The sequence below is a fragment of the Coffea eugenioides genome, chromosome 2, assembly GCF_003713205.1.
Source record: "Coffea eugenioides isolate CCC68of chromosome 2, Ceug_1.0, whole genome shotgun sequence".
In the NCBI taxonomy this organism is placed as follows: domain Eukaryota; kingdom Viridiplantae; phylum Streptophyta; class Magnoliopsida; order Gentianales; family Rubiaceae; genus Coffea; species Coffea eugenioides.
The window spans coordinates 30992992-31014519 of record NC_040036.1 but is presented as its reverse complement, the minus strand read 5'-3'; the positions used below and the strand labels follow the sequence as shown (position 1 = coordinate 31014519).

The following is a 21528-nucleotide window of genomic DNA, read 5'->3' as shown; positions in this document are numbered from 1 at the left end:
AGTTCTTGTATAAGTTTCATTTTAATTTTAGACAATTTAGTTAAACCACTTCCTGGAAAATTTCTGGTTTCAATTGTTATTTTTAGGAGTTTTTTGCAGAAAAGTGTACATGCATGTGAGCTAAAAAGATGATTGGAAAATCAATTCACACAAAACATAAAAATTTTCTGCAAAAAACACAATCTAGAATGTTGCATGGCATAAAATTATGTTGGAGTAAAAGAATCTAATCCTACCTAGAAGAACGAATCTAATACAAACGGTACAGTGTTATGGAATATGGATTGCTCAAGAGCAAACACGTAATCAATGACTAGATCAACTAAGAAAGTTAATCAGTCTCTTTTTCTGTGCTGGGGCACAAATAGATTTATGAAATTAATAAACGTGCAAGTTTATCTTGATGGGCAGTTTAGTGGTGATGAGCCTGTAAAATAGATTTATGAAAAGGATTTTTTGTGTGTTTGGATAGTGAATTATTTACACAAATTTATCTATTTGCGTTATAAATTCAAATTTTGTATAGTTGTCATTCATAAAAAATTTACAGTGTATACACTATCAGTGTAGAAAAGATTAATATTTTTTGTATTACATATATTATATCCAAAAAGTGTTATAGTATTTTTTAAAAAAAAATTATTCTAAATAATCACATATTTAGAGTTATAAATAGGGGTGCAAATGAATCGAGCCGTTCACGACTCGAGCCGGCTTGCGAGCAGCTCGAGCTGGTCGAGTCAAAGTTGAGCTCGAGTTCAAAATATTAAGCTCATTAAACTCTCGAGCTCGAGTAAATATATATATATATTTATTTTTTTTTTATTTTAATAGTAAAATTACATAAATATCCTTAATATTTTATTATTTATTAAGAAAAAAATAAAATAATTATTTTTATTTTTTTCGAGCTCGAGCTCGGATCGAATCGAGTCGAGCTCGCTTCAAAATTGCCAGCTCGTCGAGCTCGAGTTCGATGAAAGTAAATCAAGGCTCAACTCGATAAGGCCAAAATTCGACTCGGTTCGACTCGTTTGCAACCTTAGTTATAAACAAGTCGAGTCGACTAGACTTTGCCTTTTGAGCTTGACTCGATTACCTTATGAGCCTAAAATAGTACTCCATTCGAACTTGAATCGCTAAGAAAATATCGAGTTCAAATGAACTCAAAAAATGAGTCAAACTCGACCTCATACGAGCCAAGTCGAGTTGAGCTAACGAATAGTTCGATTGATTTAACCGCTCAACTCCTACGAGCTAAGTCGAGTTGAGCTAATGAATAATTTGATTGGTTTAACCGCTCTACTCCCATCCCAAATAATCTCCTCCAGTGTTTGTTCATTTCCAAGTGTTCAACCATTATTTTCAACCCAACATACAAGAGGTTAGGACGGAGAATCTAGCCATTCTTTTGACTGTACTTTCTGTCGCTGCTGCCCAGACTTCCCGCTTGTTAACCATTATTTGTTAATTCCCACTCGTTTTTGGGCTGTGCCAATATAAAACTAGTGGTTGGTTACAATCCAAAAAATGAGTCGATGGCTATTTATGCCTATTAGAACAATCGCCACCAATTAGAAACACTGAGCAATGTTCTATGGCCGGTAATGGACAGTTAGCAATTGTCAATGGGGTTGACGGGGAAATTGTTGGCAGTGAGCTCCAAAACGTGCCCCTTGTGAAGAACACCTTGCTTTGGTCAACACTTGAATCCATGAGAGTTTTCTAGAAATTGCCACAGAAGCCACATTTTTCGCCTGTTGGAACAGCGTAAAGAAGTTCGCGAGAAGTATTAGACATAGGTTATATGGTTATCTTTTCTAGTGTGGTAGAGAGAACCTCGAGGCTGCAATTTGATGATCCCAAAAGCACATCTTGGAAACGCGTTGTGGAATTAGAAAGCCATGGGTTTGATGTTCGGGAAGCAGGAAAGGCTTCAAGACCAGATTGAGCAACTTCATGGTGAAATCTAAAAGCAACAAACCCTATGTAGTAGTCTAGATTTGACGAAGGGGAAGAGATTAACAAGCAACAATTTACTTGCAGTCAATTTCAGAGGACTACAAAGGAAAGATCTATGCGAAAAATAACGCATTCAGTTCTCAATCATATCTCACAAGCAACAATTTTGCTCTGTTAAATCACCAATGCTAACAAAACAAAGACGAGATGCGCACATGAAAAGCCACACACAAGGGACGTCCAAAGAGATGGCAAGGGCCAAAAAAAAAAAAAATGGAGGAACCAAAAAAATTCTGAAAATTTCTATGGCATGAATTTACAACATAACTACCCTGAGGTTTATCACTATTGTAAGCATCACCCCTCGAGTTTAGAGATCAAATTCCTCTTGCCAATACAAGGGGATACAGGAAATTACTGCAGGGAGCATGTCAAACTAAAAGAGTAACAGAAATAGTTCCCTAGCATATTTCAATATTATATCTTGAATATGAAATTTATCATTAAGTGACACAAATAAACATTAACAAAGTTCTACCATCCATCCGAACACCTGACAAGTCTCACAATTTCAAACTCCAATAGCCTCTTCATTCATGAAGCAGCACTAGTAATATAACGCCTGAAGGTTGTAACCAGACAGAAATGCCAAAACCAGCTAACAACAAAAGTAACAGTCATCGATTGGGAAGTACTTCACTCTTTTTGCATTAGAAAGTGAAATCAAGCTAATGTTTGCTTATGTTAACATAAAGCTCTCAAACAAACGCAGCCAAGCAAATTTAGCATACATCCCAAGTCCAAACTAACATAATATTCTAGCTAATGAGACTCACTTATCCCACTTAAGGCATATACTACATGATAAAAGGGCAAAATAGAGGGTAACACAAGTTAAACCTCAGTAACCTTAAAAAATACATATCCAAAAACCAAAAGATACACCCACGCCATACTAGTGCTATCGGAATGTATGCTCTAGTGAAGGGTGTAATACATATATTTGAACCCAAGAATCTATCAGTAAAAGTTAGAAAAGCATTTTCGCTGAATGTGCTACAATTTCTCGAGAACTTTCTTGCAATTGCTCTGTTGATATTTTAGCAAACACAGAGGTACTAAGATTGTTTTCTGTGCAATCTTTCATTGGCTCTGCCAAAATAGAACCTACTGCAAATTGGAAAGTAACAAATTTCAAGATCCAGACCTTTACTCACGTAAATACCACCATAGTAACACCATTTGCATACAACTCCATAGTTGGGTAATTGGAGACTTTCATTGAACTCTAAAATTAGACAGAAGACATGGCTTAAGAGAGCACCCAAAGGGGAACAGTTAGCTGCTATCTGATGACTTAAAGTACTTCCCCGACTGAGCAAGACAATGACATGAGAGATACTGTACTCATATTAAAGATAAAACACAAACATGCATACAAAGACAACCACTACACGAACACTCGATGTGTACACTTGAAAATGTAGAGAAACACATAGACAAAGGAGCTGAGGTCGCACATTCCAATTCCCCATTATCATTAATCTAGAGTTCTTTAAGTCTGACGAGCATGACCTCTCTCTCCTCCTCCTCGTCCAAACCGGGAGGATCAAACACCTTAGCTTGAAAAGTCTTGATATCATCAGTTTCAGCCTCTCGAGCTTGGAAGGTAATGAGAAAGATTTCCCCATTACAAGAGTATGAAACTACCCTCTCAATACCTTGGAACTCGTATGGTACCCCCTGCAGCAATGCAACAACTCTTGTAAACTAGACTCTAAGATGCCCCACAAAATTCAGCAAGTAGACGGAACAAATTTAGAAGCAATTGGATAATTAACAAAAGAATTGGGAACAGCGAGAGGATGCCAGCAGCAAATAGATCAAACCTTGCTATCTCTGTTGTCACTGTTGAATTGGGCAACTGCCAACTGAGACATTTCAATAGCATCTGTTCGAAGTTGGCAAGGTTCCTTAAACTCGGGTCGAGGGACGTACACAGCTGCGAAACAAAGACCCGGATAAACATCCACGTCAAAACCCTGCCAGAAAACAAAAAAAAAAGAAAAAAGAGAAGAATATAAACCAATACAATCCATGACTATGGGATTCCAGGAAAAGAGAATATGACAGGAGAAACCACTAATAATTTAAACACTAACATCGCTCTCTTTTAGCTGCCTGATGTACTTGTGGATTAGGTCCAGATCCGCCAGCTTGTTAGTGGGATATTGGCGGAAATCAGCGTAAGGATCCTTGCGCCGAGCGCGTTGCATTTTTCTGTAATTCCTCATAATTTTCTTATGCCTGTTATCCTTCTTGAGACCCAGCACCTTTCGGCTGCTGCCACTCTCACCAACTGCTTTGGGTGGCGCTTCCGCCCCTGATTTCTCAGGTTTCCTGCGGTCGTCGCTCGTAGAAGAGATCGCCTTCTCACGTTTCCCACTGCGCCTGGTCATCTTGTTCCAGAAGCCACAAACCCTAATTTCTTGTACCCAGAACTACAAGGTGGATTTTGATCGACTTTGATGTCAAAACAAGCGTTCCTAAATCCTACGGAGCGATTAGACCTATCGACTCGGACTCTATCCTCTTGGTTTTTATACACACTAAAATCGAGAGATACGGGTCTAAAATGTATTGGGTCAGCTATTACCGGTTCAACCCATTTACACCGCCAACCTGATCGCTAGAAAATTCTCACCAGCAAATCGCTCGATTTGTCCCTTACTTTTAAATTAAACTAGCAGAAGAACTATACTCATGTAATTTATGGATTTTTTGTTTTGTATAATGAATGCAACGAAGGTGGTATAATTATTAAATATATAAAATAAATAGGGTATTAAATCTTTAGGGCTAATAAATGGAACTGCGGTATAATGTCATAATAAAAAAGAATGAAGGCATAATAATGGATAAGGAGTTTCATTAAAAAGGATGCAAATTTCATGTGTGTGGAGATTATTTTTTGGATAGAGATACTTATTAAATCATTTGTTGGAATGGGGTATAAAAATTGGATTAGTTATTTTGTAATATATATTTGGATTTATTAATGTGCGTCTTTGGTTATGCACATATGTATATTGTGTGGGTCAGAATAATTGGATATTTGATTTTTATTTAATTTCTAAATTTTGTTTGAAAAAATTATAGGGAAGGACTAAATTTGCACCCTTATATACTAAATCCACATTCTATCGACTTATTAGACGTTCATGTCTTTAGTTTTTACACATTATATAAAGACTTTTTTTATAGTATTTAATTAGTTGTTTACATAACAGAAAGAAGAATAGTATTATGTTTTCTTGCGTCGGGATACTCAGTTCGTGCTGCCGCATCAATAACTATTAATTAGTAACTACTTTAAAAAAACTTTGGGTAAAAAAAGAGAATAAAAGAAGGGGAAAAAGGGAAAAGGATACTCTATTATAACAATAACATTATTATAAAAAAGCAACAACCTTGTAAAAAAGAAAATACTGCAGTTTAAAACTAAAAAAGAAATCGGCATGTGTTTTTGTTTCCCTAGAAATACTTAATTTCTACAGCATTATTTTTCATTAATTAGCTACTAATAAAGAAAAAGGAAAGAAACAACGTAACAACACAATTTTATATTCTACTATAACAATAGTATTATTATTGTAAAAAAATAGCAACTTTGGGAAAAAACATTGTAAGTGAAGAAAAGGGAAAAATTTGCCATTGGATTCAAATTCAAGTTACCTAATTTATGTGACTTTACCAGTAAGTACTAAATAAAATAATATTCACCTTAAAAAAAGAAGAAAGAAACATCCGGATGGAAAAAAAAAAACAACTATCGTTAGTACAAAAAAAATGTAAGCATGGGATTTGAATTTAGGAAACTTAATTCCTGTAGCCTTATCAATAACTACTAATTAATAACAAATTTTAAAAAAAAATTGTTAGTTTTAAAAAAATCTTGGATAAAAAAGGGGAAAACAAAAAGAAGAAAGAAAGGGAAATGAAATTCTATTATAATAATAAAATTATTATAAAAAAAACAACAACCTTGGAAAAAAGAAAAGGCTGTCATTAAAAAAATCAGCATGCGTTGTTGTTTCCTTGAGAATACTTAATTTTTGCAGCGTTATTTATCATTAATTAACTACTAATAAAGAAAATATGAGGAAACAACATATCAGCACTATTCCATTATCTACTATAGTAATATTATTATTAGTATAAAGAAACAGAAACCCGAGGAAAATAACAAATTTTGTAAGTAAAAAAAGAAAGAAAAAAATTGGCATTGGATTCAAATTCAAGTTAGCTAATTTATGTGATATTACCAGTAAGTACTAAAAAAATAATAACCACTTAAAAAAAAGAAGAAAGAAACAATGTGATGGAAAGAAAACACCAAATATTGTTAGTACAAAAACAAAAACAAAAAAAAAAAGTAAGCATGGCATTTGAATTCTAGAGAGTTAATTCCAGCAGCCTTATCAATAACTACTAATTAATAACTATTTTTAAAAAATTGTTAGCTAAAAAAAAAAAAGTAGACATGGGATTTGAATTCAGAATGTTAATTCCTACGGTTGGCTAAAAGAAAGGGAAAAAAGAATGAAAAAAGGAAAAGGAAATACAAAATTAGCAATCTTGGGGTAAAAATTAAGGATGATGTTAGAACCAAACCTTATATTATACTATTATAAAAATTATGGATGATGTTATCTAATAGTGTGATATATTGTTGAAACCAAAAACTTGATAATCCGAGAATCACACAATTCAGATGAAAATGATAGAACTCTCGTAGAAAACAAATACAACAAAGGAATAATCAAATAAGTAAAGAGACCAATCAATCTTTAAGCAATTATTGCTGCTCTCTATATATTCGTGTGAGCATGGTTCGACCCCACGACCTGCGAGTGTCGGAAGCAGCCATAAACCGCGTGATCTAGCCCCGGGGGCTATGTAATCAATGACTAAATCAACTAAGAACGTTAATCAGTCTCTTTTTCTGTGTTGGGGCACAAATAGATTTATGAAATTAATAAACGTGCAAGTTTATCTTGATGGGCAGTTTAGTGGTGATGAGCCTGTAAAATAGATTTATGAAAAGGATTTTTTGTGTGTTTGGATAGTGAATTATTTATACAAATTTATCTATTTGCGTTATAAATTCAAATTTTGTATAGTTGTCATTCATCCAAAATTTACAGTGTATACACTATCAGTGTAGAAAAGATTAATAGTTTTTGTATTACATATATTACATCCAAAAAGTGTTATAGTATTTTTTTAAAAATAATTATTCTAAATAATCATATATTTAGAGTTATAAATAGGGGTGCAAATGAATCGAGCCGTTCACGACTCGAGCCGGCTTGCGAGCAGCTCGATTCAAACTCGACTCGAGCTCGAGCTGGTCGAGTCAAAGTTGAACTCGAGTTCAAAATATTAAGCTCGTTAAACTCGCGAGTTTGAGTAAATATATCTATATATATTTATTTATTTTTATTTTAATAGTAAAATTACATGAATATCTTTAATATTTTATTATTTATTAAGAAAAAATAAAATAATTATTTTTATTTTTTTCGAGCTCGAGCTCGTTTCAAAATTGCCAACTCGTCGAGCTCGAGTTCGATGAAAGTAAGTCAATGCTCAACTCGATAAGGCCAAAATTCGACTCGATTCGACTCGTTTGCAACCCTAGTTATAAACAAGTCTAGTCGACTAGACTTTGCCTTTTGAGCTTGACTCGATTACTTTATGAGCCTAAAATAGTACTCCATTCGAACTTGAATCGCTAAGAAAATATCGAGTTCAAATGAACTCAAAAAATGAGTCAAACTCGACCTCAAACGAGCCAAGTCGAGTTGAGCTAACGAATAGTTCGATTGATTTAACCGCTCTACTCCTACGAGCCAAGTCGAGTTGAGCTAATGAATAATTCGATTGGTTTAACCGCTCTACTCCCATCCCAAATAATCTCCTCCAGTGTTTGTTCATTTCCAACTGTTCAACCATTATTTTCAACCCAACATACAAGAGGTTAGGGCGGAGAATCTAGCCATTCTTTTGACTGTACTTTCTGTCGCTGCTGCCCAGACTTCCCGCTTGTTAACCATTATTTGTTAATTCCCACTCGTTTTTGGGCTATGCCAATATAAAACTAGTGGTTACAATCCAAAAAATGAGTCTAGGGATGGCAACGAGGCGGGGTTGGGGCGGGGGACCCCTCCCCCGTCCCCCGCCCCGTTGCCTATTAGTTCCCCCCGTCCCCCGCCCCGTCCCCCGCCTCCAGCTCCCCCCGCCCCGCCCCGCCTTGCCCCGCTTCCCCCGCGGGGGCACCCGCGGGGTTAATAAAATTTTATTATATAATTTTATTATAATTAAATTTTAAATAAATAATCAAGTACTAAAATATCAACACATCACCAAATTATTATTCATTGTAATTTTACAATTGAAACTCATAAAAACAATCAAACAGAAGTTATTTGAATACAATCCAATATGATGAAATAAATATAACTAAAATAGTCAAATTTTCACTTTTAGTACAAATGCAATCACTAATTCATCATTGTGTTTGTGCTTTTTTTTGAGAAAAAAGTGTTATTCTATTAAGTGTAATTAGAAATTTAGTATAAATGTATTAGTAAATTTAGTATAACTAATTAATAAATTCTATTAGTAGACATGTATAATTATTCATATAATTGATAATATCAATTATATTACATAAACTAATATACATTATATAATACATCTAACTAATAATATCATTATCATAAGTTTATAACTAATTAACTTACATATAATATATAGTCATTTATATATATATATATATATATATATTTTTTTTTTTTTTTTTTTTTTTTTGCGGGTGGCCCCGTCCCCCGCCCCGTTTCTAAGCGGGGGGAAAAAATTCCCCCCACCCCCGCCCCCCCGCCCCGTGAGCCCCCCGCGGGGCGGGCACCCGCGGGCACCCGCCCCCATTGCCATCCCTAAATGAGTCGATGGCTATTTATGCCTATTAGAACAATCGCCACCAATTAGAAACACTGAGCAATGTTCTATGGCCGGTAATGGACAGTTAGCAATTGTCAATGGGGTTGACAAACGGGAAAATTGTTGGCAGTGAGCTCCAAAACTTGCCCCTTGTGAAGAACACCTTGCTTTGGTCAACACTTGAATCCATGAGAGTTTTCTAGAAATTGCCACAGAAGCCACATTTTTCGCCTGTTGGAACAGCGTAAAGAAGTTCGCGAGAAGTATTAGACATAGGTTGTATGGTTATCTTTTCTAGTGTGGTAGAGAGAACCTCGAGGCAGCAATTTGATGATCCCAAAAGCACATCTTGGAAACGCGTTGTGGAATTAGAGAGCCATGGGTTTGATGTTCGGGAAGCAGGAAAGGCTTCAAGACCAGATTGAGCAACTTCATGGTGAAATCTAAAAGCAACAAACCTTAAGTAGTAGTCTAGATTTGACGAAGAGGAAGAGATTAACAAGCGACAATTTACTTGCAGTCAATTTCAGAGGACTACAAAGGAAAGATCTATGCGAAAAATAACGCATTCAGTTCTCAATCATATCTCACAAGCAACAATTTTGCTCTGTTAAATCACCAATGCTAACAAAACAAAGACGAGATGCGCACATGAAAAGCCACACACAAGGGACGTCCAAAGAGATGGCAAGGGCCAAAAAAAAAAAAATGGAGGAACCAAAAAAATTCTGAAAATTTCTATGGCATGAATTTACAACATAACTACCCTGAGGTTTATCACTATTGTAAGCATCACCCCTCGAGTTTAGAGATCAAATTCCTCTTGCCAATACAAGGGGATACAGGAAATTACTGCAGGGAGCATGTCAAACTAAAAGAGTAACAGAAATAGTTCCCTAGCATATTTCAATATTATATCTTGAATATGAAATTTATCATTAAGTGACACAAATAAACATTAACAAAGTTCTACCATCCATCCGAACACCTGACAAGTCTCACAATTTCAAACTCCAATAGCCTCTTCATTCATGAAGCAGCACTAGTAATATAACGCCTGAAGGTTGTAACCAGACAGAAATGCCAAAACCAGCTAACAACAAAAGTAACAGTCATCGATTGGGAAGTACTTCACTCTTTTTGCATTAGAAAGTGAAATCAAGCTAATGTTTGCTTATGTTAACATAAAGCTCTCAAACAAACGCAGCCAAGCAAATTTAGCATACATCCCAAGTCCAAACTAACATAATATTCTAGCTAATGAGACTCACTTATCCCACTTAAGGCATATACTACATGATAAAAGGGCAAAATAGAGGGTAACACAAGTTAAACCTCAGTAACCTTAAAAAATACATATCCAAAAACCAAAAGATACACCCACGCCATACTAGTGCTATCGGAATGTATGCTCTAGTGAAGGGTGTAATACATATATTTGAACCCAAGAATCTATCAGTAAAAGTTAGAAAAGCATTTTCGCTGAATGTGCTACAATTTCTCGAGAACTTTCTTGCAATTGCTCTGTTGATATTTTAGCAAACACAGAGGTACTAAGATTGTTTTCTGTGCAATCTTTCATTGGCTCTGCCAAAATAGAACCTACTGCAAATTGGAAAGTAACAAATTTCAAGATCCAGACCTTTACTCACGTAAATACCACCATAGTAACACCATTTGCATACAACTCCATAGTTGGGTAATTGGAGACTTTCATTGAACTCTAAAATTAGACAGAAGACATGGCTTAAGAGAGCACCCAAAGGGGAACAGTTAGCTGCTATCTGATGACTTAAAGTACTTCCCCGACTGAGCAAGACAATGACATGAGAGATACTGTACTCATATTAAAGATAAAACACAAACATGCATACAAAGACAACCACTACACGAACACTCGATGTGTACACTTGAAAATGTAGAGAAACACATAGACAAAGGAGCTGAGGTCGCACATTCCAATTCCCCATTATCATTAATCTAGAGTTCTTTAAGTCTGACGAGCATGACCTCTCTCTCCTCCTCCTCGTCCAAACCGGGAGGATCAAACACCTTAGCTTGAAAAGTCTTGATATCATCAGTTTCAGCCTCTCGAGCTTGGAAGGTAATGAGAAAGATTTCCCCATTACAAGAGTATGAAACTACCCTCTCAATACCTTGGAACTCGTATGGTACCCCCTGCAGCAATGCAACAACTCTTGTAAACTAGACTCTAAGATGCCCCACAAAATTCAGCAAGTAGACGGAACAAATTTAGAAGCAATTGGATAATTAACAAAAGAATTGGGAACAGCGAGAGGATGCCAGCAGCAAATAGATCAAACCTTGCTATCTCTGTTGTCACTGTTGAATTGGGCAACTGCCAACTGAGACATTTCAATAGCATCTGTTCGAAGTTGGCAAGGTTCCTTAAACTCGGGTCGAGGGACGTACACAGCTGCGAAACAAAGACCCGGATAAACATCCACGTCAAAACCCTGCCAGAAAACAAAAAAAAAAGAAAAAAGAGAAGAATATAAACCAATACAATCCATGACTATGGGATTCCAGGAAAAGAGAATATGACAGGAGAAACCACTAATAATTTAAACACTAACATCGCTCTCTTTTAGCTGCCTGATGTACTTGTGGATTAGGTCCAGATCCGCCAGCTTGTTAGTGGGATATTGGCGGAAACCAGCGTAAGGATCCTTGCGCCGAGCGCGTTGCATTTTTCTGTAATTCCTCATAATTTTCTTATGCCTGTTATCCTTCTTGAGACCCAGCACCTTTCGGCTGCTGCCACTCTCACCAACTGCTTTGGGTGGCGCTTCCGCCCCTGATTTCTCAGGTTTCCTGCGGTCGTCGCTCGTAGAAGAGATCGCCTTCTCACGTTTCCCACTGCGCCTGGTCATCTTGTTCCAGAAGCCACAAACCCTAATTTCTTGTACCCAGAACTACAAGGTGGATTTTGATCGACTTTGATGTCAAAACAAGCGTTCCTAAATCCTACGGAGCGATTAGACCTATCGACTCGGACTCTATCCTCTTGGTTTTTATACACACTAAAATCGAGAGATACGGGTCTAAAATGTATTGGGTCAGCTATTACCGGTTCAACCCATTTACACCGCCAACCTGATCGCTAGAAAATTCTCACCAGCAAATCGCTCGATTTGTCCCTTACTTTTAAATTAAACTAGCAGAAGAACTATACTCATGTAATTTATGGATTTTTTGTTTTGTATAATGAATGCAACGAAGGTGGTATAATTATTAAATATATAAAATAAATAGGGTATTAAATCTTTAGGGCTAATAAATGGAACTGCGGTATAATGTCATAATAAAAAAGAATGAAGGCATAATAATGGATAAGGAGTTTCATTAAAAAGGATGCAAATTTCATGTGTGTGGAGATTATTTTTTGGATAGAGATACTTATTAAATCATTTGTTGGAATGGGGTATAAAAATTGGATTAGTTATTTTGTAATATATATTTGGATTTATTAATGTGCGTCTTTGGTTATGCACATATGTATATTGTGTGGGTCAGAATAATTGGATATTTGATTTTTATTTAATTTCTAAATTTTGTTTGAAAAAATTATAGGGAAGGACTAAATTTGCACCCTTATATACTAAATCCACATTCTATCGACTTATTAGACGTTCATGTCTTTAGTTTTTACACATTATATAAAGACTTTTTTTATAGTATTTAATTAGTTGTTTACATAACAGAAAGAAGAATAGTATTATGTTTTCTTGCGTCGGGATACTCAGTTCGTGCTGCCGCATCAATAACTATTAATTAGTAACTACTTAAAAAAAACTTTGGGTAAAAAAAGAGAATAAAAGAAGGGGAAAAAGGGAAAAGGATACTCTATTATAACAATAACATTATTATAAAAAAGCAACAACCTTGTAAAAAAGAAAATACTGCAGTTTAAAACTAAAAAAGAAATCGGCATGTGTTTTTGTTTCCCTAGAAATACTTAATTTCTACAGCATTATTTTTCATTAATTAGCTACTAATAAAGAAAAAGGAAAGAAACAACGTAACAACACAATTTTATATTCTACTATAACAATAGTATTATTATTGTAAAAAAATAGCAACTTTGGGAAAAAACATTGTAAGTGAAGAAAAGGGAAAAATTTGCCATTGGATTCAAATTCAAGTTACCTAATTTATGTGACTTTACCAGTAAGTACTAAATAAAATAATATTCACCTTAAAAAAAGAAGAAAGAAACATCCGGATGGAAAAAAAAAAACAACTATCGTTAGTACAAAAAAAATGTAAGCATGGGATTTGAATTTAGGAAACTTAATTCCTGTAGCCTTATCAATAACTACTAATTAATAACAAATTTTAAAAAAAAATTGTTAGTTTTAAAAAAATCTTGGATAAAAAAGGGGAAAACAAAAAGAAGAAAGAAAGGGAAATGAAATTCTATTATAATAATAAAATTATTATAAAAAAAACAACAACCTTGGAAAAAAGAAAAGGCTGTCATTAAAAAAATCAGCATGCGTTGTTGTTTCCTTGAGAATACTTAATTTTTGCAGCGTTATTTATCATTAATTAACTACTAATAAAGAAAATATGAGGAAACAACATATCAGCACTATTCCATTATCTACTATAGTAATATTATTATTAGTATAAAGAAACAGAAACCCGAGGAAAATAACAAATTTTGTAAGTAAAAAAAGAAAGAAAAAAATTGGCATTGGATTCAAATTCAAGTTAGCTAATTTATGTGATATTACCAGTAAGTACTAAAAAAATAATAACCACTTAAAAAAAAGAAGAAAGAAACAATGTGATGGAAAGAAAACACCAAATATTGTTAGTACAAAAACAAAAACAAAAAAAAAAAGTAAGCATGGCATTTGAATTCTAGAGAGTTAATTCCAGCAGCCTTATCAATAACTACTAATTAATAACTATTTTTAAAAATTGTTAGCTAAAAAAAAAAAAGTAGACATGGGATTTGAATTCAGAATGTTAATTCCTACGGTTGGCTAAAAGAAAGGGAAAAAAGAATGAAAAAAGGAAAAGGAAATACAAAATTAGCAATCTTGGGGTAAAAATTAAGGATGATGTTAGAACCAAACCTTATATTATACTATTATAAAAATTATGGATGATGTTATCTAATAGTGTGATATATTGTTGAAACCAAAAACTTGATAATCCGAGAATCACACAATTCAGATGAAAATGATAGAACTCTCGTAGAAAACAAATACAACAAAGGAATAATCAAATAAGTAAAGAGACCAATCAATCTTTAAGCCATTATTGCTGCTCTCTATATATTCGTGTGAGCATGGTTTGTTTTACTTCTACTGTGAATGAGGAAGCCTTGGCCGCGGATGTGCAGGTGCTCGGAGCCTATTTCAAAAGATATATTTTGGATTTGTTGCCAGGCAGATTGTTTACCATTAAGATTCTAGCTCTTTTTCCTTTTGGTTTTACAATATTTTTTTTACCATTATTAAGTTCAAAAGGATTATATTTCTTTTTTCATTAGATTTTTTGGCAATTTTTTTAAATCTTTTTTGGATTGTTATTGGATCACATGTTTCTCGTGTATTCGTACATACACATAGTATGCATCAAGAGATAAGTGTTGGTAGCGGTATATCATAATACTTGCTTTCATATCATAGTTACTATTTCTGAATTAACATCAATTTGAATAACAAGTGTTCTTTAACCGAGCGAATTTAAAAAATTGAAGCAACTCAGGTTTTGTTAACCGCCTGTACCAGTGTGGATTTATCACCATCTTTGGTGCTTCTCTTTGTGCATCCTTCCATTGTCATGCTTGAAGGCTGGAAACAAAGGAAAAATGGAGGCTTTAGGCAGGGATCCTTTTTAAGAATTGAGAAAATAAAAGACCCACAAACGAAAGACAACTATAAATCACACTTAGCAACTATAATCTTCTCTATGTCACAATACAAGAGATTGAAAATTCCTGGTAAAAACTGATATCTTGCCAACTTCATAAAAATCATAAAGGCTTGCTGCCTAAAGAAAGGTCCTGTTTATCAAGTGATGCTAAAGCTAGCCAAAATCCTTTCAATTCAAAGAAATATGAAACAACATTAAAAAAATAAAATTAAAAAAAATCCAAGTTTAGAAACATTATCAGCTGACCAGCTCAGTTAGATTATAACAAAAGGTTTGATTAGATTCATGTCTAGGCATCTCAAAAAACTGATGGAATTTCAGAAAAAGGTTTAACAGTTAAAAGATTAAGAAGCATCCATTAATCAACCTAAAAGGTACATTAATACAATCCCATAATTTACTGCAAAAATAAATGTTAGAGCTCTCTTGGAGCACCTGAGAGTGACAAATATCAGCAAAAATCACTATTATGTTATCTTCAGAAAATGACATCAAAAATAGTCTCCAAATATCATAAATGTTCACCAGCATAGAAGTAGACTATTCTTGGATGAGTTATACTATAATATACATGTAAGACATAAGATGCAAGTATCTTAGGGAAGGAATTCCATTGACTTCTCAAGCATGCTACTCTTACTTATAGCAATCTGCTAATGCAAATATAGCTATTTTATTAGTTCCTTTTTTCTATACAGTTAGATAGAATCAATAATCAGAGACTCATGGCACTTAAAAACAGGAGTTGAAAACATATTTTTTAAGCTTGCACAGATTTTGCTTAATCAATTGCAAATTGCCAATGGCTTAAATGGATGTTCAAACATATAGGCATTAATGCAAGGCAAAAATTAAAACACTAAATAAATAGATCATTTACCATGGATTAATTCCCTTTACCTGCCTAAAACATCTCTTACAATTTTAGTCCATTCATTGCCAAATATCTTCCACGCCTGCATACGATTTCTAAATTTCAGATTATCACATCCAATAAGAAAAAGTTTGACCATCCGAACTAAAACAATCAGGTTGGTAAAATATGCTAGTCCTTGTAATTTAGCGAAAATTGACATAGGGTGAAAGCTATTGGTTAGCTTGTACATTTCAGATTCATGGAATATATAACTAAGTTTTACCAAGAGATTTACTGCATTTTGTACTACTAAACTGTACCACGAAAGCTAGCCAAAAGGTATGAAGAAGGGAAGGAAAAAGCTCCATTGACAATAAAAAACCTCTTGCATGGCAAGAAAGAAGAGAAGAAAAGCCATTTTGGTGAAAGGTGAGGTCTAAATAGCAAGATTTTCCTGCAATAACAAGTTGATTTTCAACTAAATTAATAACAAATATAGGGAGCACTAATTCTACTATAATTTATATTATATCCTCAAAATGTCATCCTATTAGATACACAAGCCAATCCCCTCAGAACAAAATTAGCAAAATTTTAATGAAGAACTCGTACTCTAGCAAAAGAAAAATGAAAGGCAAGATTTATGCAAAGACACGAGAAAAAGGCACTTAAAAACAATAATATAAAATAATGGAAATCCTTGATGACTTACAATGCTTTTGGTCATTTGTGGCTGAAAACCCAGCAACTAAGTACACACAGAACTATCAAAAACAGATCCAACATTTAATGGCATAGAGATGCAAAGCAAATAAAGAAAACAGGCATTCTCCTTAATGAATGTAAAAGGAAGCTCGTGAAAGAGCATCCAAGTAATGAATAACCAAGAAAATCACAATCAAAACTTGATTAAAGAATATAAAAAATCACAGTGCATCAAAGTAAACTTTTTATTAGTGAATGAAATAAAATATACCCTATCTTAGATTATTGCAGCAATGTTGAAGAGGAAAAAGCCCAACTATCTCCACCTGCAATCACAAAAAAAAAAAAAGGAAATTTTAGATGAGTAAAAGAGGAAGAAAACAATGAAGAGAAAATCAAATGTACAAAAAAAAGTTCACAATGCAAAAGCAGCAACTTTTGAACTATCGATTGAAGATAACGATCATGATGTTTGCAAAACATGACATAGAAACTATTAACCACCCAATTTCCAAATTGCAAGTATCTAGGTTCTTAACCTTCTCCATTGGAGAAATTTATCAAATAACACAGAATCATCCACAATATTAAAACAGTTCGGCAGATAAAACATTGAGAAATTTATTTGAATAATAAAAAATAATTGCACAGCATACAAATAGTTAGGTAAAAAATAGATTAAACAGATTGCACCAAATGCTCCAACATTGTAACTCATTAGATTCAGTTCCACCGCCCAGCTTAACATAAACTTTCACATTATCAACTAAATTTCAGAAACATCTAATTGAACTTGCTCCAATTAATAAAGTGAAAAATTCATGCTTTTAAAATTTCAATTGTCCTATTTCTTGTAACTACTACATCCAACCATCCAACCTAAGCAAAAATTTTCAGCTTTCAACGCCCAATTTGATGACATCAACAGTTTGTAATAAAGGAGACGTCTCTTTATAATTATTGTAGAAACAGCTATGGAAATTTGATTAAAACTTAAATCATAAAGAGGGGGAATGGAATAAGTAGGAGGTGTAGTAGTAAAAGTAAAGATTAAAAAAATCCCAAGTTTTGGAGTTTCGAAAAAAAAATAAGGGGACAACTCAAGGGCCAAAAACAGCACTGATATAAAGACAAAGTATTACCTCTTCATGTGCTAATTCCACTGTCAAAGTTTATGAGCAGGAGGGCAGAAACACCGAAATAGATTATGTGGATCACTGGCATGTCATTAATATAACACATCATAAAAAATGAAAGATAAAGTAATAACAAGGATTTCTTTTTACTTCTAGCCAAAGCAAATGGAAAACATTAGATGCAAAAATAAAAGAAACAAAATAAGGGTTTTCTAACCAAAAAAAATAAAAGAGAAATGTTCAATAACAATAAAATGGAACAACATAAGAAAATTTGAACAAAAACAACCGTATAACAGTCAGAAACTTGTGAATGGGAAACAGGAGATGAATCTGAGGAAGAAGATTACAATGGGGAATAGAGGTCTTCTAGAAGTGCAAAAAAATAAAAAAAAATTTAACACAAATCTGAGAGAAAAAAAAAGATTACCTTATGAGTCTTGCTGCCTGAGGAAGAGGAAGATGGCAAAGGAAAAGAGAAGGAGAGAGAATGACAAAAAAAGAGGAAGAAATAAAAAGAGAACCAGAAGAGACGGAGAGGGAAGTGAGAGATAAAAGCATATGGTTTCTGGCACACGGTTTCAGGTGGTTTGGAAACTAGAAGAGAACAAAACCGGCACAAGGAATCCAGGACCAACAAATCAACAATCACGGTGCATGTGATTTCCACACGAAGAAGGACGAAAGGCCAACAACAAATTTCACCACCCATTCCCATTTTATATATAAGTTCTTTATAGTACAACTAGGCTCGGTGCCCCGCGGGGTGCCCATTATTAACTGTCTTATACTAATGTAAGATTTATTTAATAATATAAATTTAGAGTATTTTATATGATAATGGAGTTGGAATAATAGATAGAAAAGTGATATATTGGATTGATTTATTTATAAATAGATATAGTAAAATTGATATGATTTGTATTGTGTTTTTTAAAATTAATATGATCTAAAGATTTGATGGATAATATTGGTTTCAAAATTTTTTTTTAATTTTAATTTAGTGATAAGTAAATATTATTTAAATTAATGGAACATATATATTAATTTTTTAAAGTTCATAGGATGGAAAATTAGGTGGAGAATTACATTGAGAGTGTTATAATTTATTGTACTTTGGGCATAGGTAGTTTATGTATTTTAGGATGATGATATTTTCATAATTTGGATAGCTAGGATAAGAAAGTGTGCATTGTTGCAGTGGAAAAGTCTATGGAAATGATATAAAAGAATAGAAAGTTTGTTAAAAAATAAATGGATAAGAGATATTTTTTTTGCCAAATTTGATATAGTTTGGGTGTTGTGTGATGAGATAAATTAATAATTTGGAATAATTTGATACTATATCTTGGTAAATTATGTGTTTATTCATTAAGTAGGTTTTTTCGATAAGTAAAGATGATATTGATTTAGTTATGAACGAATGTGATTGAAATATATGGAAGCTGTATTTTTTTAATTAATAGAATCTGAATAGGTAAAGGATAATATTAATTTTGAGAGCTGAGAGATTTTATATTAATAGTTTAGTAATAAATAGATATTATTGAAAGTAAGGTGATGTGTATAATTTTTTTTATAAGAATAGAAATGATTGCACATGAAACTTATAGAGTCTAATCATTGTAATTTATAGTAGAATTTTTAAATATTTATTGTTTGATGTTTATTTTCTTTTGTAGAAAATTGTTTGATGTTTATGCGATTTATTATATGGTACTCAAAGTTGTAGTGAATTTTGTATTAATATATATATATATGTATACGATATATTTTGTAATATGTGTGCATATATATATGTGCGCGTATGTGTTTAGTATTTTATTTAGGAGATATGATGGTTTAATTTTTTATCGTTTATATTTTTTTGGTTTTGTTTGTTTGTTATATTTTTATTATTTATTTATTTATTTATATATGTGTATATATGTGTGTGTGTGTATGTATATTTAATATTTTATTTGAGTTTGTATGATTGTTTAATATTGTTTTAGCGTGTCTATCTTTTCTAGTTTTGTTTGTTTGTTATATTTGTGGTGCTCCTATTTGTCTTGTGATTCATGTGTCAATACGATAATTTTTTTTTTAGTTGCATCATGTATATTTTTGCTATATATATAGGGGTGCGATTTTAAGTATTTGTGTATAAATTTCTGGCAGTTTGGTTATCTTTGTTATAGTTTTAGAGAAAAGTTTGTCTTTTTTATTTTGGTTTTCAGTGGTATATTTTTGAATTTTGAAAATTTTGAAATATTATCGAAGTAACATTTTTGAAATAGAGGGAAATTATCCTGTATTTTTTAAAACAATTAGTCGTATTAATGCAAGCAAATACAAAGCGGCACAATTGATTTATATTTATTAGATGCACACAAAATTTAATATTTGCATTACTTTTTTTGAAAATTAATAAGATTCCAAATTCTAAAGATAACACAATTTCGAAGAGTCCGTTATTTCATTGATATCGAAAATTAATAATGCTTGGTTGAATAGCATACATTAATAAATATCTATTTAATGATGAAGTAATTTATTTATTGATTAATCAATATCTTACTTTAAATCAATGAATAGCACATGGACTTATGTGCAAGGGAAATTTAAATTACAATTAGCTGACTCGAACAACACTCATTATCTGTTAATATGAAGTAGCATAGCGTAACACATAGAATTTGTATTGTTCTATATATATTAGATGCACACAGAATTTTTATCGATTCGCATATTTTTTTAGAAAATCAATATCTTTGTTAATATATATATTTTGGGGAAAGTTAATAAATATAAAAGAGCAGAGGGAATTATATTTTGAAGAAAGACACGTTAATACAAAGTTAGGAAATTGAGATTTTTGTGAGAATTATATTTTGAAAGGAAGTTATATGTTGAAGGAAGTTAATAAATGAAATCGATAAATTAATATTTTTGTTAATAAAGTCAGATAACAATTGCAGCAGTGGAAGATGCGCAAGAAAAAAAGGACAAAATCAATTGCAAAATAAGTTAGATAACAATTGCAGCAGTGGAAGATGCAAAAGAAACAAAAGGACAAAATTGGCCACAAAATTACAAAGAAACCAGGACAAGGGCACAATCGGAAGAAGGGAACAAAAGCAGAAATGAGGAAAAGCGCACTGGGAACCAAAGCCGTTGCATGGAGCCTGCCAAAGGACCAAAAAGGACGAAATGAGCCGCAAAATCACAGCGAAACCGGCACAATCAACTGTAGATGAAGCTTCCGCGCTTTATGTAGTTTAGCATACTGCAAAGTTAATTAACTTCACGTCTCTTAATTTAGATTTTCAATCACTTTTTTTTAGCCAAAATCAACTACCTAACTCACATGCGGTGATTTTTTTTTTCCACTAGAGGCAAAATGGTCACATTTTTTTGTAGTTAAACAAATTATCAAACCATATTTATTTTTATCACCAAACAAAATAAGATCTGACCTTTTTTAGACTAAAAAAAATAACCATATGTGGATTGCATGGTGAGTTCAAGTTAAAATAAAAAAGTAATCAAAAACTTATGTTGGAACTAAGTTTGGCTAACTTAAATTTTGTAAGAAACATAGAGTTAATGTTTTAAAAATAAAGGATCAAAAAATTCATTTCAAAGGTTTGAAACGATTTTTCCCGTTTTTTGTAAAGCAAATTGTGAATCTAAAGCATATGGATTTAATATTTAAAAAAAAAACTCCCAGAGTAGCGTATAGAAAAACATGTAAATAGGTGCTACTCGTGCAAAAATAGGTCATAGACTTGAAATTTGATACTGTCCGCCAATGCATGGAAGATATAGCAAATGACGGTTGAAATCCCAAATCATAATTCAACTGAAAATCTCAGCAATACCTTCCCCTTGTTTACGTTTTTAAATAGAATTAGCATACCAAAATTAATTTTTTTTTCTCATACCGTTTCCTATTTAGTACCCTTTTTT

The 21528-nt window shown here is 33.0% G+C and overlaps 2 protein-coding genes and 1 long non-coding RNA gene across 4 annotated transcripts; all 3 read right to left on the bottom strand.

The window, feature by feature from the left end:
* Positions 1–3147: 3147 nt before the first annotated feature.
* Positions 3148–4544, bottom strand: LOC113760920. Its single transcript, XM_027303673.1, has 3 exons — positions 4125–4544; positions 3852–4004; positions 3148–3705 (listed from the first exon to the last, which is right to left on the bottom strand). Exons 1-3 carry the CDS (start codon positions 4419–4421, stop codon positions 3508–3510), a joined length of 648 nt encoding a protein of 215 aa, XP_027159474.1. The 5' UTR covers positions 4422–4544; the 3' UTR covers positions 3148–3507.
* Positions 4545–10587: 6043 nt separating this feature from the next.
* Positions 10588–11983, bottom strand: LOC113760919. Its single transcript, XM_027303671.1, has 3 exons — positions 11565–11983; positions 11292–11444; positions 10588–11145 (listed from the first exon to the last, which is right to left on the bottom strand). Exons 1-3 carry the CDS (start codon positions 11859–11861, stop codon positions 10948–10950), a joined length of 648 nt encoding a protein of 215 aa, XP_027159472.1. The 5' UTR covers positions 11862–11983; the 3' UTR covers positions 10588–10947.
* Positions 11984–14708: 2725 nt separating this feature from the next.
* On the bottom strand, positions 14709–18069 carry LOC113760921. 2 transcript variants are annotated; one of them, XR_003467108.1, is made up of 5 exons: positions 18008–18069; positions 17584–17658; positions 16713–16767; positions 15781–15836; positions 14709–14798 (listed from the first exon to the last, which is right to left on the bottom strand). It is a non-coding gene; the product is annotated as an uncharacterized LOC113760921 (long non-coding RNA). The 2 variants fall into 2 exon arrangements; XR_003467109.1 differs by lacking the exon at positions 17584–17658 and having other exon boundaries at positions 18008–18043.
* Between the last annotated feature and the right edge of the window lie 3459 nt (positions 18070–21528).